General features: G+C 38.4%; 1 protein-coding gene across 1 annotated transcript; it reads left to right on the plus strand.

Annotated features, from left to right (window-relative positions):
• Window positions 1-13,797: 13,797 nt before the first annotated feature.
• On the plus strand, window positions 13,798-16,194 carry HSPA2 (heat shock protein family A (Hsp70) member 2). Its single transcript, XM_070750841.1, has one exon. The coding sequence runs from the start codon at window positions 13,932-13,934 to the stop codon at window positions 15,837-15,839; it is 1,908 nt and encodes a 635-aa protein (XP_070606942.1). The 5' UTR covers window positions 13,798-13,931; the 3' UTR covers window positions 15,840-16,194.
• Window positions 16,195-20,320: the final 4,126 nt, after the last annotated feature.

The raw sequence follows: 20,320 nt of genomic DNA on the forward strand, positions 1-20,320 counted from the left end.
TTTTATCCCTTTTTTTCTTGTAAACAATTTAAATTACATAGATTTTAAAATATGCAAGGATAGTTTTAACACCAAGAAATAATTACTGGATACTATACAACAGAATTCACCATATTTAGGTATATAGAAATTTGTGGACATACTGAGTTGTAGGAAAGTTTTTTTGCTTCTAAGAATATAAGGTTATCTTTGATATCCTGTTATTTGTATTTCATGTACCCAGCATAATGAATGCATTTTGTTACTTCCGCAATGGTATCTTGAAGTGAAATGAGGACTGCACATGAGTTCCATACTTCAGAATAATTTTACATATTTGTATTTCGTTTGTAATCTGCTCTAAAGTTGTACTGCAGCTGAAAATACAGATGCACTGCAGCTGAAGTTCCCATAAATGTGCTCATAAGATACTTTATAAAACATCTGAAATAGAACCTAAATCAAAAGCAAACCCACAAGGGTGGGCCACAAGTGAATTAGAAATCAAAAATAGATATACATCAATTCAGTTTAATGGGAAAATGCACAACTTGGAATCATGTTTATCCTCATGTAAATACATTTTTTTAATGTCATGTTTTTTTTCCTACTTGGCTTTACCTGGTAGACAGCAATTTTATTTTATTCCCAAAAGACAGAATATCTTTTTAATTGGTAAGTACTATTCTGAGGTGCTAGATTAATGTGCACCTTCTCCATGAAGCTCGAGTTTGTCGTACACAGCAATCTTTTGAAGCAATTTTTTTGGAGACTTGGAAAAGCAGACAATCTAAAAGCAAATAGGATGCTTGTCTTAAAGAATTATCTTACCTGTATAATTTTTAGAGGGCTTTCTTATTTCTTAATCCTTTCTAGTTCTGGAAACTCCAGAATTAGAAGTTGGTTAAAATTGTTTACTGAGGATAGACAGGAATAATTGAAATGTCAATCTGCACGCTTGTCAACTTTGAAAAATGATTATGTAAATTTCATGTTACAAAGGGAGTATTGATGCTGCTTTGGTTTCTTAGAGAAGCAACTATGCATTTTCCTTTTTCTACAGCACCCGCCTTTATTCCTGTATTCACTTTGAAACTCAGGATAATTGAATTACTCTTATCATGGGGATAGGGATCCTCCCTCTTCTGTAGCATCACTTTTTTAATGCTAAGAGCTCCCAGGTTTAGGGATAACTTGTGGGATTCCAGATGTTGCTGAAGAACAATTCCACATTAGCCAATATGCTAATACTAAAAATATTGAGAACTGTAATTCGGCATTTGTTGTATATGGAGTGCTCTGGATTGGCTTAAAGTTCCTAGTGCTTATTGTTTATAGTTTTTGAAGCATTAAGTTGTTTAATTTGAAAGCAGCAGAGTGGTTATTCTGTAGGCTAAATTCTGGACTATATTACTGAGGAATAAGCTGTGTGTCTTAAAATGAAAACAACTGCCTGAAACATCCTGGACATTTAAAAAATCTTTATAACATACTTCATTTTTTTTTCGGGGCAAGAACCATATAATTCCAAAATGCTTCCTTTTCAGGCTGCAAGGATTAACAGTCCTACACTTGTTAGTTAACTGCCCAACTATGTTATAAGAATACCAGTCCTTCCTCTCATTTGACCGCTATTCCTTCAACACCAATGCATCCACATCCGTCTACTGAGCAGGATGTGGGTTTCTCCACCCAACCTATTTTTATCATCAGTAAAGATTCTAGAATCAAGGTCTCTACAATAGGTACAATTCCCAAGAGGCGTTTGAGGCTAAGCCTTTTTGGTCGTATCACTTTTCCAGGAATATGCACTCTTATGGGCCAAATGATGTAAGTCTACATCATGCTTTGAGAGACATACATAAACTCAAGGCACATGCATATATGGGATGATAGAGTTGGAAAGAAACATAGAAACATTTCCAGATATCACTACCTGTGATTGATAGTGTCATGATCATTCAAGGCCACTTGTTGCAAGAGAGAGAGAAATTAGCTCCCTGGGCAGCAATAAAAGTCATGCCACAAGGAAAATAAATCTGGATTTTCGTTCCTTTTTCTAATCAAATAAAAGGGGAAAAAACCATTCCTGCTCCATCCTTGGCGGGACTGGTGCAATTATTCCATGTTCCTTCCAAGTAAAAGAAAGGGCAGATAAGCAAAACCAAAGTACAAATGTAAGGGGTTGGTGTGTATGTATGTATGGTGTGCATACGTGAATGTTGGGAACCTGGAAAACTTGTGTGTCACATTGCCAATGCCTGTGACAATCTACCAAAGAATCTCATACCATTGCATTGCTTCCAGTATTTCTGCACATTTTTGTTCTAGTTTGCTCTAGTTATGCTGCTATTGCATCAAACGAGCTGCTGTGCCTGGTGTGGAAACTAGTTTAAAAAGAAATAGGTCTGCAATCAATGAATATAACTGAACTTCGGGAATGTACTATGTTGGCTCATATGTGACAAACATTTACACTTTTTGCAATGTACTAAGCAGTTCTTTATAGTTTTATTCATTATTCAAAAACGTTCTAGCTATTGATTTTGAAGAAAATTAAGCAGGTTTACATCCTAGTGAGAGTTCACTAGGAAATCCCAAGGTGGTCGGCTAGATTTGAAAGCACAAAAGGGAAAAGAAATGGCAAATCTTTTCTATATTGTTGCTAAACAAAACTACATGACGGTTTACGTGTAATAACTACATTACAGTGTCATGGAAGTCTTCAGTTTTATTCAAAATAAATCATCCAAATTCAGTGTATATTCCTTCAAATAATTGTGTTAGTTTACAGTTCATATGTATGCCTCTTTCTAAATGACACTGGAGGTACAAGCTGGATCTTGGATTCTTTCATCAATTAAATGGGGAAGCTTACAGAATACTCTACCCAAATGAATAGTATAGTACAGTGATGGCTAACCTTTTTGTTGTTGCGTGCTGAAAGTGCGTGTGTGCCCGCACCCATAATGCAATGTGCAGGATCCCCCATGTGTGCCCTGCCCCTTGTGCATGCACATATGACCTCCCCTTGCCCATTTCCAGGCCCAAAATGGCATGGGAGGGGGCACCTTTGCACTCCATTTTGGGAGGCCGCCTGCACCTACCTGGAAACCAAAATGGGGTGTGAATTGCTGCGTGAGCCCCCAAAAAGCAATGAGTTCCCCCCCATGCATGTCCCCACCCCTTGTGCATGTACACACGTCCCCTGCATGCATACCGTTCATGTGTGTCAGAGACCTGAAGGTCAGCTGGCCAGTGGGAGTTTCTGGAGAGGGGCGGCATACAAATCTAATTAATAATAATAATAATAATAATAATAATAATAATGTGTGGGCCAAGAAAATTCTTGGCACTGCGGGCCAAGAAAATTCTAAAAAAGTGCAACTTTAATAAAGAAAAAATATATTTTAAAGAAATCCTCATTTTCCTTGAAGCATCTTTATATCCTCAAAGCATTACAGAGTTACAGTATTTATATACAGTGGTACCTCTACTTAAGAACGCGTCTACTTAACTTTTCTAGATAAGAACCGGGTGATTTTTTCCCCCTCTTCTTAAGAACCATTTTCTACTTACGAACCCGAGCCCGGAAAAATTTCCCAGGAATTTTGAGAGCGGCACAAAGGCCCGGCCAGTTTCCTGCCATTCCCCATTTCATCCCGGCCGTCTCAGGCTTTTCTGGGCTGCCAGAGGAGCCTTTTGGTGGCGCTTAAGGAGACTTTGGCAGTCCAGAGTGAACAAAGCATTTTCCTTTCTCTGGGCGCTTGGAGAGGGAATAAATCTCTGCCAGCGCCCAGAGAAAAGAAATGCTCCCTTCGCTCTGGGCAGCTCCTCCGCTTCCTCCTCCTCCTCCCACCCAAATTCCGAGCTTTTATTTCTTTCCTAATGGGTTTGCATGCATTATTTGCTTTTACATTGATTCCTATGGGAAAAATTGCTTCTACTTACAAACCTTTCTACTTAAGAACCTGGCCACGGAACGAATTAAGTTCTCGGAGAGGGGCAGCATACAAATCCAATTAAATAAATAAAATTAAGTAGAGGTACCACTGTACTAAAAATAAAACATCAGGCCCACTGATTAATAAATAGCCACTGCAGTTACTTTAGAAGATAGAAACACAGAGTTGAAAGGGAACTTAAAAGTCGCATAGTCCAATCACCTGCTCAAGCAAGAGGCTATACCAGTGATAGTGAACCTTTTTATGCTTGAGTGCCAAAAGAGCATGCACACGCGCATAGCATGCACAGCCAGACACATAATACAATGCCCTCCCCCATGCATGAGTGCTCAACACGCCCTTGCATTCTCCTCCCCCCCCCGCACACACACACACACAGGTGCACAGACCTCACTGAAGCCTTAGGACTATCTGGTAAGCCTGTTGTGTTGTTTTTCACCCTTCACAGACTTCAGAAAAATCTCCGGAGCCTGTGTATGGCAAAAAATGGGCCCAACCTGCCCCTCAGGTATTATATTGATTTTACCTCCCTTCCTCCCCCCTCTTTGGATTTCCCCTCCCCCCTCCTTTCTCCATCCTTCCCCCCTGGTTTTACCTTCTTTTCCCTCCTTTCACTTTCCTTCCTCCCTCCTCTGATTTTACCTTCCTTTTTTACTTTCCTCCTACCTCTTTCTCTCCTCTTTCTTCCTCCTTTCCCTCCTTTCTTTTGTTTTTCTCTTTCTCTCTCTCTTACACACACACACAGACACAAACTTGGCTTCTGCACATGCTCAGAAGAAAGCCAAAAACAAGATGGCGACTGCATGCACAGTGATGGAAACTCAGCTTCTGCACATGCTCAGAAGAATTTTTAAAAAAAACAAAAAAAACCCATGGTGGTGCCCATGGACCGGCACTGACCAAACCGGTTCAGTGATGACATCATGACATCACCAGTGGGTTGCTAACGGTTCGAGTGAACCGGTCCAAACTGGGAAGAACCCACCCCAACTGTAATGGACTTCTCAACTGCAACTTTTTGGGCAGGAGGCCCAGTTTCTATTTATCCCTTGTTTTGACAACAGATCTCTATTCACACTTACTTTCTCTGACAACATGACAACTAACTCATATACTTTCCCCCCCAAACTTTATATTTATACTTGATTAGTTTAACAGCTGATCACATCAGCAGTGGGTTCTAAAACCCATTGTGCGTGTGATGTTTCTGTGCATGCACAGAAGCATCCCGGGCGGGTGGACAGAACCTCCCCCCACAGCTGCTTCCGGTTTGCAGAACCGGGCTGAACCAGGAGCAATCCATCACCAGACCAAATCCTTGGTGGCATAAAATACCTGTGCCAAGGTTACCAAGATATTGGTTAATAAGCTTCCTGAAAAGTTGATATCTATCACTGATTTTTCCTCTGAGGAATTCATAAATTTATGCAAGCATTCTGGAAAGAATTTATTTTACTTAGTTTTTTGGTAGAATTCCTCTACATTCTGGTCGGCCTGCAGCAATATGGAATCATGGCTATTATTATAACAAAGTATGAATGAAGAAGAAACTGAAAATGGGTGGATACAACTATTTCAAAATATTTTTTTTCTCTTGGGTTACAATCAAAAATTCTTCAGGAAAATTGTAAAGGTAATTTGCATGGGAATGAAAAGTCAAGAGGTAGGAATAGTTCAGCCCCTTTATTGTCTATTAGCTAGAAATAATACAGACTTCCATTAGGCTACAGGGAAGCCGCTTTTAAAGTCTTCCCTGAAGCCCACTAGCCATTGACGTCAGTTTATTTCTGCCGTTGCTAGATTAGCCAATCAGCGGCAGCTATGCAAATTTATACTCCGTACATCAGTATGTAGCAAATTTGTATCTAAAATGACATATAATTCAATTAGCTTTAATAAATAAAATAAAGAAAGCCTCGTGTATTATATATAACATTGTCTTATGCAGTAGCTTGGAAAATAGTATATGACACAAGCATTAAATTTATAGATACTATTCCTAATCAATATTTCTTTTTGTAAAATTGAAAAAAAATGCCTTTAACAGTAGGGATCAAGCTCAAATTAATCTGATGTGATCCTTTAATTACTTTAATTCATTTGTTGAGAAAAGTATTACTCAGGTTTTCTTTCTTTTAGATTCTTACCAAATACCTATTGCTACCACATGATGTCACCCTTGCTCATAAAAAGCAAAGCAATTCTTGTTGAAGTCTTATTTTTTCTAAATTTCACAAGTATTAAAAATCAATCTTTAACAATTAACATAAAGAGTAGTAGGCACAGAATTACATAAAATATATTCATAATCTATTGCAATCCCAAGTAAAGAAAATTTGAAAAAAAAAATTATCCAGATCAGGGATGACAAACTCAAGGCCTGGGGGCTGAATGCGTCATGTGTTGGCCACGCCCTCCATTTTAGCAAAAGGGGGGAAAGTCATGATCTGTCACCTGACGACAATGTGATTTGACCATTTATTTATTTATTTATTTATTTATTGGATGTGTATGCCACCCCTCTCCGCAGACTCAGGGCGGCTAACAACAATGGTAAAAACAACATGTAACAATCCAATTTAATAAAACAACTAAAAACCCTAATTGTAAATACCAAACATGCATAACTGGTAATAGGGGAAGGAATATCTTAACTACCCCATGCCTGGTGGCAAAGGTGGGTCTTGAGTAGTTTGCGAAAGACAAGGAGGGTGGGGGCCGTTCTAATCTCTGGGGGGAGTTTATTCCAGAGGGCCGGGGCTGCCACAGAGAAGGCTCTTCCCCTGGGGCCCGCCAAACGACATTGTTTGGTCGACGGGACCCAGAGAAGGCCAACTCTGTGGGACCTTATCGGCCACTGGGATTCGTGCAGTATTATCTGGACAATCCTGGTCCAGATAATGAACAATGAGCTTACTAAAATAAAACGAGTCTACAGAGAGGGGCAGCATACAAATCTAATAAATAAATAAATAAATAAACTCCACAGAATATATCATGGGGGGGAAATCTAGATGCTTGTTTGTTCAATGAAGCTGATATTATAACTGCCATCAAGTTAGAATAAATTGAAATACCATATTTTTCAGAGAATAAGATGTACCTTCCCCTCCCCCCCAAAAGAGAGTGGGAGGCTTGCAGAATACTTCTGGGTCTAGTGAGGATATTAAAAAAAAAATCCCCTTATTTGGCTCTTTCAAATCTTGGTGCATCTTTATATATAGTTGTCGGCTATGAATAAATTAACTGCCTTGAAATGGTCCTGGGTTGGGCCTAGAGGCAAAAAGGAGCTGTGACGTTCCTTCAATATACCAGGGTGATCCGACATAAAAAAAACATATAGCCCCTCCCTGGTACAGAGCTGGAGGGATCAAGGTCTGGTGGCTCAACTGCTAACTCTGCCTTACAAGGCAGAGGCTGCCAGATCGAATCCCAGTAAGGAAGGGTGTGGCTAGCTGACATACATATATATATATAAATTTTTATTGAAAACACAAGACACAAACAAACAGAAAAAAACGTAACAACAGGATCAACAAGCTTAATATGAATTCACATTTACATTCCTGTTTCTACAATTTCCCCTTTTTCTTTAAGATTAATTTGAATTTTGGTGCATCTTATAGTAAAAAAAATATGGTAATGTAAAAATTGTTTCTGCTGTCTATTCAATATATTCTGCTGCATATATACAGTATATCAGTATTCATTTAACCTAGTATAAATACAATTATCCATATGGGATTTTCTTATTGCTGAGGATTTCATGCCTTCACTGTGTCTAACATCTGATATTCAGAGACAAATTGTATATTGTCATTCTGAATATCATAAATCCAGCATGCAAGCAACCTTGGTTATTCTCCTATAGGATATGTACTAAAAAAAAACCACCTCATATGCGCTAAAATATGTGCTAAACACGTCCACTATGAGGTATAAAATGCTATTCTAATTTAAATACCAAAGCTAATGTTGAAATCCTATTCAAACCTATTTAAAGTAAGTTAAATAAAGTAGAGTAAGTAACATAATGGGAGTTACTCCTGGCTAAGTTTGTAAGTCCAATCAATTGTTTAGAACCCTCACAGGCAGAAGTTATTTTATCAGATCAGTATAAAAATTTAATAATAGCTTTACAAAAATGAAAACAAAGTTAATTGTACACAAGGAAGTTTTATTTCACATTAGCATCATAGACAAAAAGTTTAAACAAATTAGAGACTGATAAATATATAAAAATATATACTTAAAGTCTCTGGACTTTAATAAAAATTACTACTACTAAAATCCATGCAATTCCTACCACAAGATGAATTTTAAATGCTATGTGGGAAATAATTAGTGAGGTCATTTTATTACTTCTTCCCCAAAAGAGCTAAAATATAACGTTCCCTTGTTCCGATGATTTCAAATACCTGTAATCTAATTTTATGTATTTGGAATTGTGAACCACCTTTTATGAAATTTTAAATTAGAAAGGATGATAAATTAATTAAAATAATTAAATTATTTAATTGGAAACACACTTTTCCTATTTTATGATTTTTTTGGTCTCCTTATAATACATTGAACATATGGTTTAACTATATGAAGTGGGAGACTATATTTATAACAAAATAATATGCTTTCATTTGAAATAACATCAATTAACTATGGTCTAAAACAGGGATGTCAAACTAGCGGCCTGCGAGCCAGGTGCATCATGTGCAGGCCACACTCACCCTGGCTCCAGAAAGGAAAAAACATGATGATACATCATTTGTCATGTGATGCTATCAAGTTTGACAACTGTGGTCTAAAATGTGTATGTGAATACTTTCTTCTGTGTGATGGAAACGCTTGTTGAAAGAACAAACAATTTTAAAGAATCTGCTTAGACAAAGGTTTTCTTTTTCTCCCTTTTCAGAGAGAATGACATTTTAATGCTTACTTTTTAAATACACATTCCCAGCACATACTATACATAACTAACCACATTTCTGGTTTTAGCAGAAATTCACCACCAGAGAATAGAATAACAGAGTTGGAAGGGACCTTGGAGGTCTTCTAGTCCAACCCCTTGCTTAAGCAGGAAACCCTACCTACAGTACTTCAGACAAATGGTCATCCAACATCTTAAAAACTTCCAGTGTTAGTGCATTACAACTTCTGGAGGCAAGCTGTTCCACTGATTGTTCTGTCAGGAAATTTCTACTTAGTTCTAAGTTGTTTTACTTCTTGATTAGTTTCCACCCATTACTTCTTGTTCTCCCTCATGTACTTTGGTGAATAGCTTGACTCCTTCTTCTTTGTGGCAACCCCTGACTGCTATCATGTCTGTCCTAGTCCTTCTTTTCATTAAGCTAGATATATCCTTTTCTGCAATCATTCTTCATATGTTTTAGCCTCCATTCTTCTAATCATCTTTGTTGCTCTTCTCTGCACTCTTTCTAGAGTCTCCGCATCCTTTTTACATCTACAAATATCAAATAGTTTGCCATTAATTTATTTTAGGATGTTTTTTCACTTCCCAGTTATGCAGCTTGGTATACCTTGTGGTCTTCTATCAAAGTACCATCTAGGTCCAATTCTACTTTCACTATAAATCCAGATGAAATGTCTAGGTTCTGCCATCCGCTAAGACATATTCGAAAATCCAAATCTTCACTATTCCAGTCTCTTACTTTAGCATACCTGACTTCAGGGGTGCATTTCTGTTACTTGCTGCTACCGGTGTGCTGTGCGCGCAGCATGAATATCATGTGCATGCGCTATGCATGTGTACATGCACATGTCCCCCATGTGCAGGAAACAAAAACACACCAAAACCTCACAAGTAAACGTGTGCGTGCTTGAGTTGCACGGAAGCAAAAATCATTGAAATCTTGTGCACGCAACCGTCCTCCTGCGAGATTTTTCTTCTGCACATGTGCAGGAAGCAAAAAAGACCAACAATTCAAGAAAAAAAGATGGCGATGCCCGAAGGACCAGGACCAGAGCAGTTACATGCAAATTGCACAATCTGGTGGCCACCACCAGTACGGAGTCATCTACTGCACCAGTAGCAACCCACCACTGCCTGACTTCCAAATTAATTTCCCAAGGTCATGTGCTATTCGGCCTATAATTCAAGAATATATAAGCATAAAGACAAATGCTGGGAAAGTAATTGTGGAAATAAAAAATAATTTGGGCAAATGAGAACTGCAATAAAAAGTTACACTGGAATATTCATGTTTAGAACTACTTCATTCCTTCCTCCCTCTTCTGAGTACTGTACTGTATTGACTTTAATTAAATGATCAATAAACATTACAATATGTTGTCACTGGATATTACATACTTACTGGTTGTTTTGGGAGACAACCTTTATAATTTCTTTTCTGAAGATTTGTTATACTTTTGCAAAGTTTAAGTTTCTTCTTTTGCCATTTATTTACATAAGAATCCATAAAGAACGAGTTTGCTCTTAGTATTCAAAATGTTCTAAAAACTCTAAATATGTAGTCATCACCTTAGAAGCTGTACAGTATATGCAAGATAGGGTCTAGATTCCTACAAGATTACTTCCAAAAGTTGCCTCTCCTACATGATTTGTCAGCATTGCATGCTCCAGGTTACATTGATAATTTTTATTTATTAAATGTGTTTACCATCTGTATAGCTGCGAAGTCACTCTTAGGGCAGGAGTGGGGAATGGTGGCCCTTTTGATTTGTGGATTTTAACTTCCAGAATTTCTGAGTTATTGACACTGGCAATTTGGGGAATTGAAGTCCACAAGTGACAAAAGGGCTTTTTTGGTGGTTGCAACACACTGCTGGCTTATATTTAAGTGACTATCCATTTAATATAATATTTAATCATACTTAAATGACTGACTTCAGTGTCCAGAGGATTACAGGGTGCAATATAAAGTATAGGGTATATATAGTATAGAGTGCAGTATAAAGGCAAGAAAACAACAGTTTGTTTATTCATAACACGTACCTCCAAAGCAGGTATTTTATTTATGTTTCACAATCATGTTATTACAATAATCTATAAAACATTCTTAACATGGTACAAGTTACTACTATATTGCTCTGATTGCTTGTTCTCTCTTTCCTCATTTCTTTATCTGTAGTGCTGCTACCTTAACTCTAAATTGCCCTACACTTGTGTAGCTTCAATCCTCCATTGACTTTAGGTCCTTACTGCTTTCATACTATTTTTAGGAAAAGTATATATCTTCACCATATTTTAACACTAGAAACATAGAAGACTGACGGCAGAAAAAGACCTCATGATCCATCTAGTCTGCCCCTCCAGGAATATCAACCCTATTGCACACTTTAGAGTCATCGGCAAATAGGCAAACCTTCCCTACCAAACTTTCCCCTATCAAACCTACATGCCAACATGGCTATTTATCTAACTTGAGAGATTTAATTAACTCCAAAAGTTTTTCACTCAGGTACAAAATGGTTAAGGGACTTTGAAATTATGTTTCTGCAAAAGAAAGTGGATTCTGAACATACATTTTTTTCTAATTGCGGGTTTAACAGTCGTTAAATAGATCTAGATTCTGAGTTTCATCTTTGCTGAGGCATTGAAATGCCAGATGTACACTCTTCCTTTTAGCCTAATCAAAATGGTAATAGAGAGCAGATCTCAGAAACTGAAATAAAGGGCACATTCACACAGCAATCTAAAATGATTGATGGGATCTAAACAAGTTTCAGTCTTTGACTCCATCAACAACCACATTGTTGATGAAACCTGTTAGAACTCTGTTGGTTAAACAGGGGAGTAGTTTTACTTTAAAACTACAGCAGCTAAAAATGGCTTTAAGCTGCCTATGATGAAGACAGATTCATGAGTTGATGTCATAAAAATGGTTACCAGGATATGTTTGTGCCAGTTAGAACCCTCAGTTTAGAATGTTCTAAGTGAAGAAAGCCCACACCAGGGTCTTAAAAGCACTGCTCCTTTCTATGTGGTTCAGAAATATACTCTGTCTGAACAGCCAACTTTTATTTAGCTATCATGGCTTACATCCAGTATGCAAAATCCCCTTGTCTTTGATTTACTTCTCCTCCTCTGTGATCTTTTATGTTTTAAGCCAGCAGCCACTTTTTAATCCGGAATTCAGTACATTTAATTGTGTCCTGTGTGAAAAACCTTATCATTTCTTTTGAAGATATTATCAGTAAACCTGAGATCTATTACTAGTATTATTATTATATACACTTCAATGTGAAATCATAGCTGCCAATTCTTTGGTTGGTGTTAGCCTTCACGCACATTGAGTTTTTTCTAAGAACATAGGATGTCTCATGTAGTATTCATGCAGATCAAGCAGTATGCCCTTTTTGCAATTGAAAGATAAATATTTTGCCAATGCAGATATTTTCTAAATGATGCCCAATTTTGGGGGGTACGTCACAGTGTGCCAATAGCCACTATTATATTTTAATCACTTTTTCAAAGTACATGTTTGGTCAACAAAATAGTTAAATAATATTTTAGAAAAATAGAAACATAGAAGATTGACAACAGAAAAAGACCTCATGGTCCATCTAGTCTGCCCTTATACTATTTTCCTGTATTTTATCTTAGGATGGATATATGTTTATCCCAGGCATGTTTAAATTCAGTTACTGTGGATTTACCAACCATGTCTGCTAGAAGTTTGTTCCAAGCATCTACTATTCTTTTAGTAAAATATTATTTTCTCACATTACTTCTAATCTTTCCCCCAACTAACCTGATTGTGCCCCCTTGTTCTTGTGTTCACTTTCCTTTTAAAAGCACTTCCCTCCTGAACCTTATTTAACCCTTCAACATATTTAAATGTTTCGATCATGTCCCCCTTTCCCTTCTGTCCTCCAGACTATACAGATTGAGTTCAATAAGTCTTTCCTGATAAGTTTTTTATGTTTCCTATTAATTCATAACTAAATATCCCTGCCCATTTTCTCTACACAACTCTCTGGAGGGTTGGGCTGGGAGACAAAGAGCTGTCTCCTGGCTTCTAGACCAGCAGGTGATGATACTATAGTCTGGTAGTGAGTTCCATGCATCAACTACTCGGTTACTAAAGTATTTCCTGCAGTCGAGTTTAGAAAACTTTACTTTAAGTTTGTATCTGTTGTGTGCTCCTGTGTTGCTGTGGTTGAAGCTGAAATAGTCGTTGACAGGAAGGACGTTGTAGCAGATAGTTTTCTAATCGACAGAAACGTGCTTTTAAAAAAAGACCTATGTGTGCTTGTGATACATTAGTTTGAGGTCAAAGACGACCCATAACTTTTCAGTCAAAAAAACACAGCGCGCGAGGGGAAGCCAACTCAGCATATGCTCAGAAGCAATGTTGCGACTGGGCGCCCTGGGTCTCGATATGACGGCTCAAGTTTGCTTGGCGCAGAGATGATGGTTTGCGATAGTTCAGTCATTTTCCCCTTAGGGAGCTGATTTCCCCCCCTCAGAGAACATTATTTTTTCTCAACGGTCTCTTCTTGCTCCAGCCGGCAAGGCATCGCCCCCTCCCCTCCTCCCTTGCGCGCCCCGAATCTTCCAGGCGCTGCCAGAAGCTGAACCCAGAAAGTAACTTAAGACATACAAAGCGAGTTTAACCACTCGAGTCACTTGAGGGAAGGGCGTAACGGCCGCCCAAAAGGCGGCTCGAGACCGCCCAAGGAGAGCGCCCCGAATCTTTATTGGTCGCTGGGGACATCAATCCTTCTAGTCGGAGCGCGCCTCCTCTGGAAATTTCTAACTGTGACGGAAGAAGGGGCGAAGACATACCAAAGGGATTGGTCAGAGATCGGCAAAGAGTGACGTGATTGGGCAATTGGCTTCTGGCAGATTCCAGAAGCCGGCGCGCTCTGAGTATAAAAGGAAGCTGAGGCGAACGCAACGGCAGATCGCTAACTTTGTCCGTTGCGGGCGTCTAACGGCTGGTTCTTGAAAACTCACTTTTAATCCCCATCGCTTCAGAGGGCTGTCTTGATCGCGTTCCTGCAACCATGTCGGCCAAAGCGCCTGCCATCGGCATTGACTTGGGCACCACGTATTCCTGCGTCGGAGTTTTCCAGCACGGGAAAGTGGAGATTATCGCCAACGACCAAGGCAACCGCACCACACCGAGCTATGTTGCCTTTACGGACACTGAACGCCTCATCGGAGATGCAGCCAAGAATCAAGTGGCGATGAATCCCAACAATACCATTTTTGATGCCAAGCGTCTCATCGGCCGCAAATTTGACGACCCGACGGTGCAGTCCGATATGAAGCACTGGCCGTTCCGTGTGGTGAGCGAAGGTGGGAAGCCCAAGGTGCAAGTCGAGTACAAGGGGGAGGTCAAGACCTTCTTTCCTGAAGAGATTTCCTCGATGGTATTGACCAAAATGAAAGAAATCGCTGAGGCTTACCTGGGTCGGAAAGTCCAGAGTGCTGTAATTACTGTGCCTGCCTACTTCAATGACTCCCAGCGCCAAGCCACCAAAGATGCAGGTACTATTACGGGTCTCAATGTATTGCGCATCATTAATGAGCCCACGGCTGCTGCCATTGCCTATGGCTTGGATAAAAAAGGGAGCAGAGCGGGCGAGAAGAACGTGCTGATCTTTGACTTGGGTGGTGGCACTTTTGACGTTTCCATTTTGACCATCGAAGATGGCATCTTTGAAGTGAAATCTACCGCTGGAGATACCCACTTGGGTGGGGAGGACTTTGACAATCGCATGGTGAGTCACTTTGTGGAGGAATTCAAGCGCAAGCACAAGCGTGACATTGGTCCCAACAAGCGGGCGGTTCGACGGCTCCGCACAGCTTGTGAGAGAGCCAAACGTACCCTGAGCTCCTCCACCCAGGCTTCTATTGAGATTGACTCGTTGTTTGATGGCATTGATTTCTATACCTCCATCACCCGTGCTCGTTTTGAAGAGCTCAATGCTGATCTCTTCCGTGGTACTCTTGAACCTGTAGAGAAGGCTCTTCGTGATGCTAAGCTAGACAAAGGACAGATTAATGAAATTGTTCTGGTGGGTGGCTCAACTCGTATTCCCAAGATCCAAAAGTTGCTCCAAGACTTCTTTAATGGAAAAGAGTTGAACAAAAGCATAAATCCCGATGAAGCTGTGGCATATGGTGCTGCTGTGCAGGCTGCTATTCTGATGGGTGACAAATCAGAAAATGTGCAAGACCTCCTGCTGCTTGATGTAGCGCCACTTTCTCTGGGTATTGAGACTGCTGGTGGTGTAATGACAGCCTTAATCAAGCGCAACACAACTATTCCCACCAAGCAAACCCAGACCTTCACTACCTATTCAGACAACCAGAGTAGTGTGCTGGTACAAGTGTATGAGGGAGAGAGAGCCATGACCAAGGACAACAATCTGCTGGGCAAGTTTGACCTGACTGGTATTCCACCTGCACCTCGTGGTGTGCCCCAAATTGAAGTGACATTTGACATAGATGCGAATGGTATCCTCAATGTTACCGCTGTGGACAAGAGCACAGGAAAAGAGAACAAGATTACAATAACCAATGACAAAGGCCGCCTCAGCAAAGATGACATTGACCGCATGGTGCAAGAAGCAGAGCGTTATAAGGCAGAGGATGAGGCTAACCGGGAACGAGTAGTTTCCAAAAATGCCCTGGAATCCTATGCATACAACATCAAGCAGACTGTGGAGGATGACAAGCTGAAAGGCAAGATTAGTGAGCAAGACAAGCAGAGGGTGCTTGAAAAGTGCCAAGAGGTGATCAACTGGCTCGATCGAAACCAGATGGCTGAGAAGGAAGAATTTGAGCACAAGCAGAAGGAGCTAGAGAAGCTTTGTAACCCCATCATTGCCAAATTGTACCAGGGTGCAGGAGCTGCAGGTGCTGGTGCTCCAGGTGGTGGTCCCACTATTGAAGAAGTGGATTAAGTTACCATGGACTAGACTGTATGAGCAATTGCCATCTGCTCTACTCTTTCCCCATGGAGACTGTGGGTGTGTAAGGGAGGAGGCATTATCTTGCTCTCTATATTGGAAAGCATTGCCAGCTCATTTTGTTGCGGATAATGTTTGTCTTAGTATTAAGATATCTATGCTAGTTGGTGGATGTTTGGTTTTATGTTCACTGTTGTAAATATCTACTTGAGCATTACAATTGAGGGAAGAACATTTCAGAAGAATGGAAAATGTTAAACATTAAAAAAAGCCTTATGTTATTTTTTGGCAACTTTTTGGTCAGATTATTTTGAAATTTTGGTAATAAAAGTTACTTGAAGCATGCAAAGTTGTTTTTCTTTCTATGTAAGTGTTTAATAGGAGGATACAGGTTGCTTTTACTGGACAGTAAGAGCTATAATGGTCAATGGGTTAAATATTTTATCATATAGCGTTAAAAGATATTGAAGGTAGAATATTTTCATGGGGCTTTGAATTAGTTCTCAGAATGCACTGTTTGATAATAGTGACAGATAAGTTTACTACCAAGCAAAAATTTGGTAGGCAGAGGGGGGTTTAGCATTACATTGCCATGCTCAGTCTGATACAACTTGTTAGTTAGCAGATTTATTCTGACAGGTGCCATCTTTGTCTATTGGAAGCAATTAAATCTTGCTTTGCTTTAATTAAAATTATGCACTAGCTTGCTAAATCCTATAATAATCCAAATATCACTTGCTTTAAAGTTTTTTTAAAAAGCTTCAAAAGAGACTAACTAGATTCATTAAGATACAGAACTTTGGCTAATTAATTTTGCTGCCATAACCAGTTGAACAGCTAGTGTCAGCATAATAGTTACCAATTATATAGGACAAAAACTTAAGCTGAGCTTTAGAAAGTGGATCTGAGTGGCTTGATAAAAGACAAGCTAAATGGATAACATTTTACAGGAAAATTCTGACACATGGTATATAGCTGAGGCATTAAGATCTTTGAAATATAGTCAAGTATTCTAAATTTTGCATATACCTAAGAAACCATTGAAAAATATATGCATGCTTGGATATAATTCATGAGAAAATGTGCCCGGGGCTGCAGTTTGGGAACTATTAACAATTGGTGTCCATTGAGACTTTTGGTGTGATAGTTTTGATTATCATCAAATCAGAAAATCAAAATGCTGTTTATTGAGGTCAACCCATATTTAACAATCTATTCAGGTTATTAATATTCTGCTAGGATAGCCCAAGTTGAATAAGAAACTTCAACTCCTTAGATGCTGAGCTATGACTCCCACAGCATTTGGTCAAACAAGCTACTTGGAGCTATTAGGAATTCATGGAGAGTTGCAAGTCTCCTTTCCATGATTAACTTATCGATTTTCTATTGAAAATAGGTGACTGAACTTGGGTTAATCAACTTAACACTTGATCATGCAAGCAATCTTTTAAAACTTGGCAATTAATATTTTTTCTAAAATACCTAAAGCATCTGAGTGATTTGATTAGTGAAAGACAGTGTATGATAGAGAGAAAATAAATAAAGATCTTAAAATATTTGGGGTATCACAAATCATTTCCAATACTTTTTTCAAATCATCGCTTAGGTTTATTTGCATGCATATGTGGATAATTTGGAACAATATAAATGTATGCAGAGTATATTACAGAAACATGCACAGTTCTTTTCTCTATATAATTAATATCTATAATAATTAAACTAATAACTAGTTATAGATGTATAGTATGTTTAGACTGGCAAAAAAAGGATTAGCTAAGTCTAGCCTATATTTAGTTAGTGTTAGTCATAGTTTTTTTGTGGGCTGACTGTTCCGTAAATAAATCTTGCTGAGTTTCTGGTTCAGTGCATTTTGACACCTCCCATTCAGTACCCAGGTTAAAATGCATTCATTCACATAGAATAGTAAAGTTCATTTAAAGCACAACATTTTCAGAATATATTTTAACATGTATGCTAAAAGCTTTTGTAGCTTTGCTGATTCAGGTCTATTATAAACAATTTATAGATTTGCCATTTAATATGGATATGAATAAGGAAATATTAATAAAAGCAAGTTTTTGTTTCTGTTTCAAGTGGCCCATGACTGAGAAAAGCATCTTCAACACTATTAAATGTACAAAAAAAAATCTCTTTCCTTGAATTTAGTTATCTTATAAAAAAAATCAAAAGAAATATATTTTTAGAAATTTAGATCAGTGAGCCTCTGTAATAATGCAGGAAGGTCTCACTTAAACCTGTAGGATAAATATGTAGCAGGTATTGCTGTGTTAAGATAATTTAAGGGCTAGACCTCATACTGTAAAATTACTTGGAAGTAGCAAAATAGTTTTCCACAGAGAATTTAAACTGATGCAAAACGAACATTTTAGAGAAAGTTTCCCAATTTTGTACATAATACAAGTTTGTTTAAGTCCTCACTCTTTTTGTACCGTTTACAAATAATGTTTATGCAGTTTCTTTTAGTGGAAACACAGGGATAAATTGTACATGTATCAGCAACGTTTGGCAGGTCAATGTCCTTTTCTATGAACAGCATATTTGAATCTTCAGGTGCAGGTTTTGTGTGTGTGTGTGTGTGTTCCTTTAAGTTGTTAATTCTTGGCAACTGCTGGGTCAAGTCCCCTTCAGTTTTCTTGGCAAGATTTTAGAAGTGGCTTGCCATTACCTTGGTTTGAGAGTGCCTGGCCCATGATCATCTAGCTGACTTCATACCAATGGTAGTACTAGAACTCATGGCCTCCCAGTTTGTAACATGGGGCCTTAACCATTACTTCAAATTGGTTCTTCAGGTGCAATAGGTATACAGTACTTTGTCTTGGCTAGAATTTGGCATTTTCACTTGTTTTTATTAAATTGTATTGAGACTCCCAAGGCGATAGCATAATATCGAAAAAGAATTATTCTCTTAAAAACCACCATACAAATTATTACTGGCCTTATTATTACTGTTCAAAAGTGCCCAATTCTAACAGCCATGTGGGGTTGGCTAATATATGATACACAGGGCTAACTTCAAGCTTGTCACAGAATATGTATTTAGTAGTCACAGCCATTTATACCCCTGACAAGCTATTTGCACACCTCTGCCCTGTGTACTACATAGTGTATTTACAGTAACAAATCAAATGTGTATTAATGGCAAGGTATTACTATACTTTTAGCCACCATTGGCAGTTTTATAATTACAAAGATTAAAATGCTTTTGGGGTGTGTTTTACATTAGAGAGTTCCAAAATTCAACCAATTCTGCATGGTTCCCCCCCCCCCCCCCCCATCACAGCAACCTCATGTGTTACCTTATCTTTGGAGCAACAAAGCTAGTAAGGTGTATTTTCACTAATGTGTATTAAATAAGCAGGATTCTTTCTTCATAATTTTTTTTTGTAAAACTCTGTTCACTTCCATGCAGAGCTGCAAGAAAAAAGAGACCTGTGGCTTGAGCAACATATTTTGCTAAATCATAAGACAATTGTGGCATATTCAAGATATTACAGTTTATTGTGATAAGCCAGCTGTTTCCTCTCTACAAAGAATCACACAGGAATGTTGATCCATAATCTGCTAGTAGTAAGAAAGTACCTGACTTATAGCCATCTTTTGCAAACTTCTTTACAATACTTCCTATTTCTACTTCATGAGCAGATATGTTTATTACCTAGATTGTTTCCTTTGGGGGGAAAAAACCAATTGCACTGAATTCTTATACAAAGTGGCACTATTGTATGCTAGGGTGTGTATGCATAGATCAGATCAGTTCTAGCAAGGAGGCTATGTAACATATTCTTGGATAAACAGGTTTGTTAAACTGTTTGCAAAAAGCAATCAGAGTCCACCCTATTAATAGGAAACTAATTGTATGCATGCCTGAAAATTGCTGCTAGCTCCAGCTTGATCATATTTGCATGCCACTAAATGTTACTGTTTTTTAAAACCTTTTCTGACCAGCTCAAAACCTCGTGAATACTGAAATAAAATATCTGAGACTGAAACATACTAAAGCAAATAAACTGGATGATGTGTTTCAGTATCTTAAGATCGCTATTACTACGTGTCATGCAAATTTGTCAATCAGATTCTAGAAATGTTCAGGACACCAGGTAAACTGTTTCCACTATATTCAAAATCCAGTTAAGTCACCTGGGCACAATTCTAAATTGTCTTGATATGAAAAGGCTTGAGTGAATATTCTCATGATATTCTTGGGCTTCTGGTAGATTGAAGATTTGATTCCTCAGGTGTATGAATAAAGTATAAAGAATATTCTTAATTATTCTGCACCATTTTTATTGGCTTTTTATTGATACATATTGTTAGTTAGCTGCCCAGAATTAGCTGTTAAAGACAAGTGGCCATATACATTTTCTAAAATAGGAAATCATTTGTGCTCTTCTTTTATACATAACACATAGTTGAGAAAGTCAGAATCCTGCTCTTGGGTGCCTTTCCTATCTTGA

Source organism: Erythrolamprus reginae, chromosome 1 (assembly GCF_031021105.1).
Source record: "Erythrolamprus reginae isolate rEryReg1 chromosome 1, rEryReg1.hap1, whole genome shotgun sequence".
NCBI classification, from domain to species: Eukaryota; Metazoa; Chordata; class Lepidosauria; order Squamata; family Dipsadidae; genus Erythrolamprus; species Erythrolamprus reginae.

Coding starts and splice junctions, on each gene's coding strand:
- HSPA2 (XM_070750841.1), top strand. CDS start 13,932: ATGTCGGCCAAAGCGCCTGCCATCGGCATTGACTTGGGCACCACGTAT.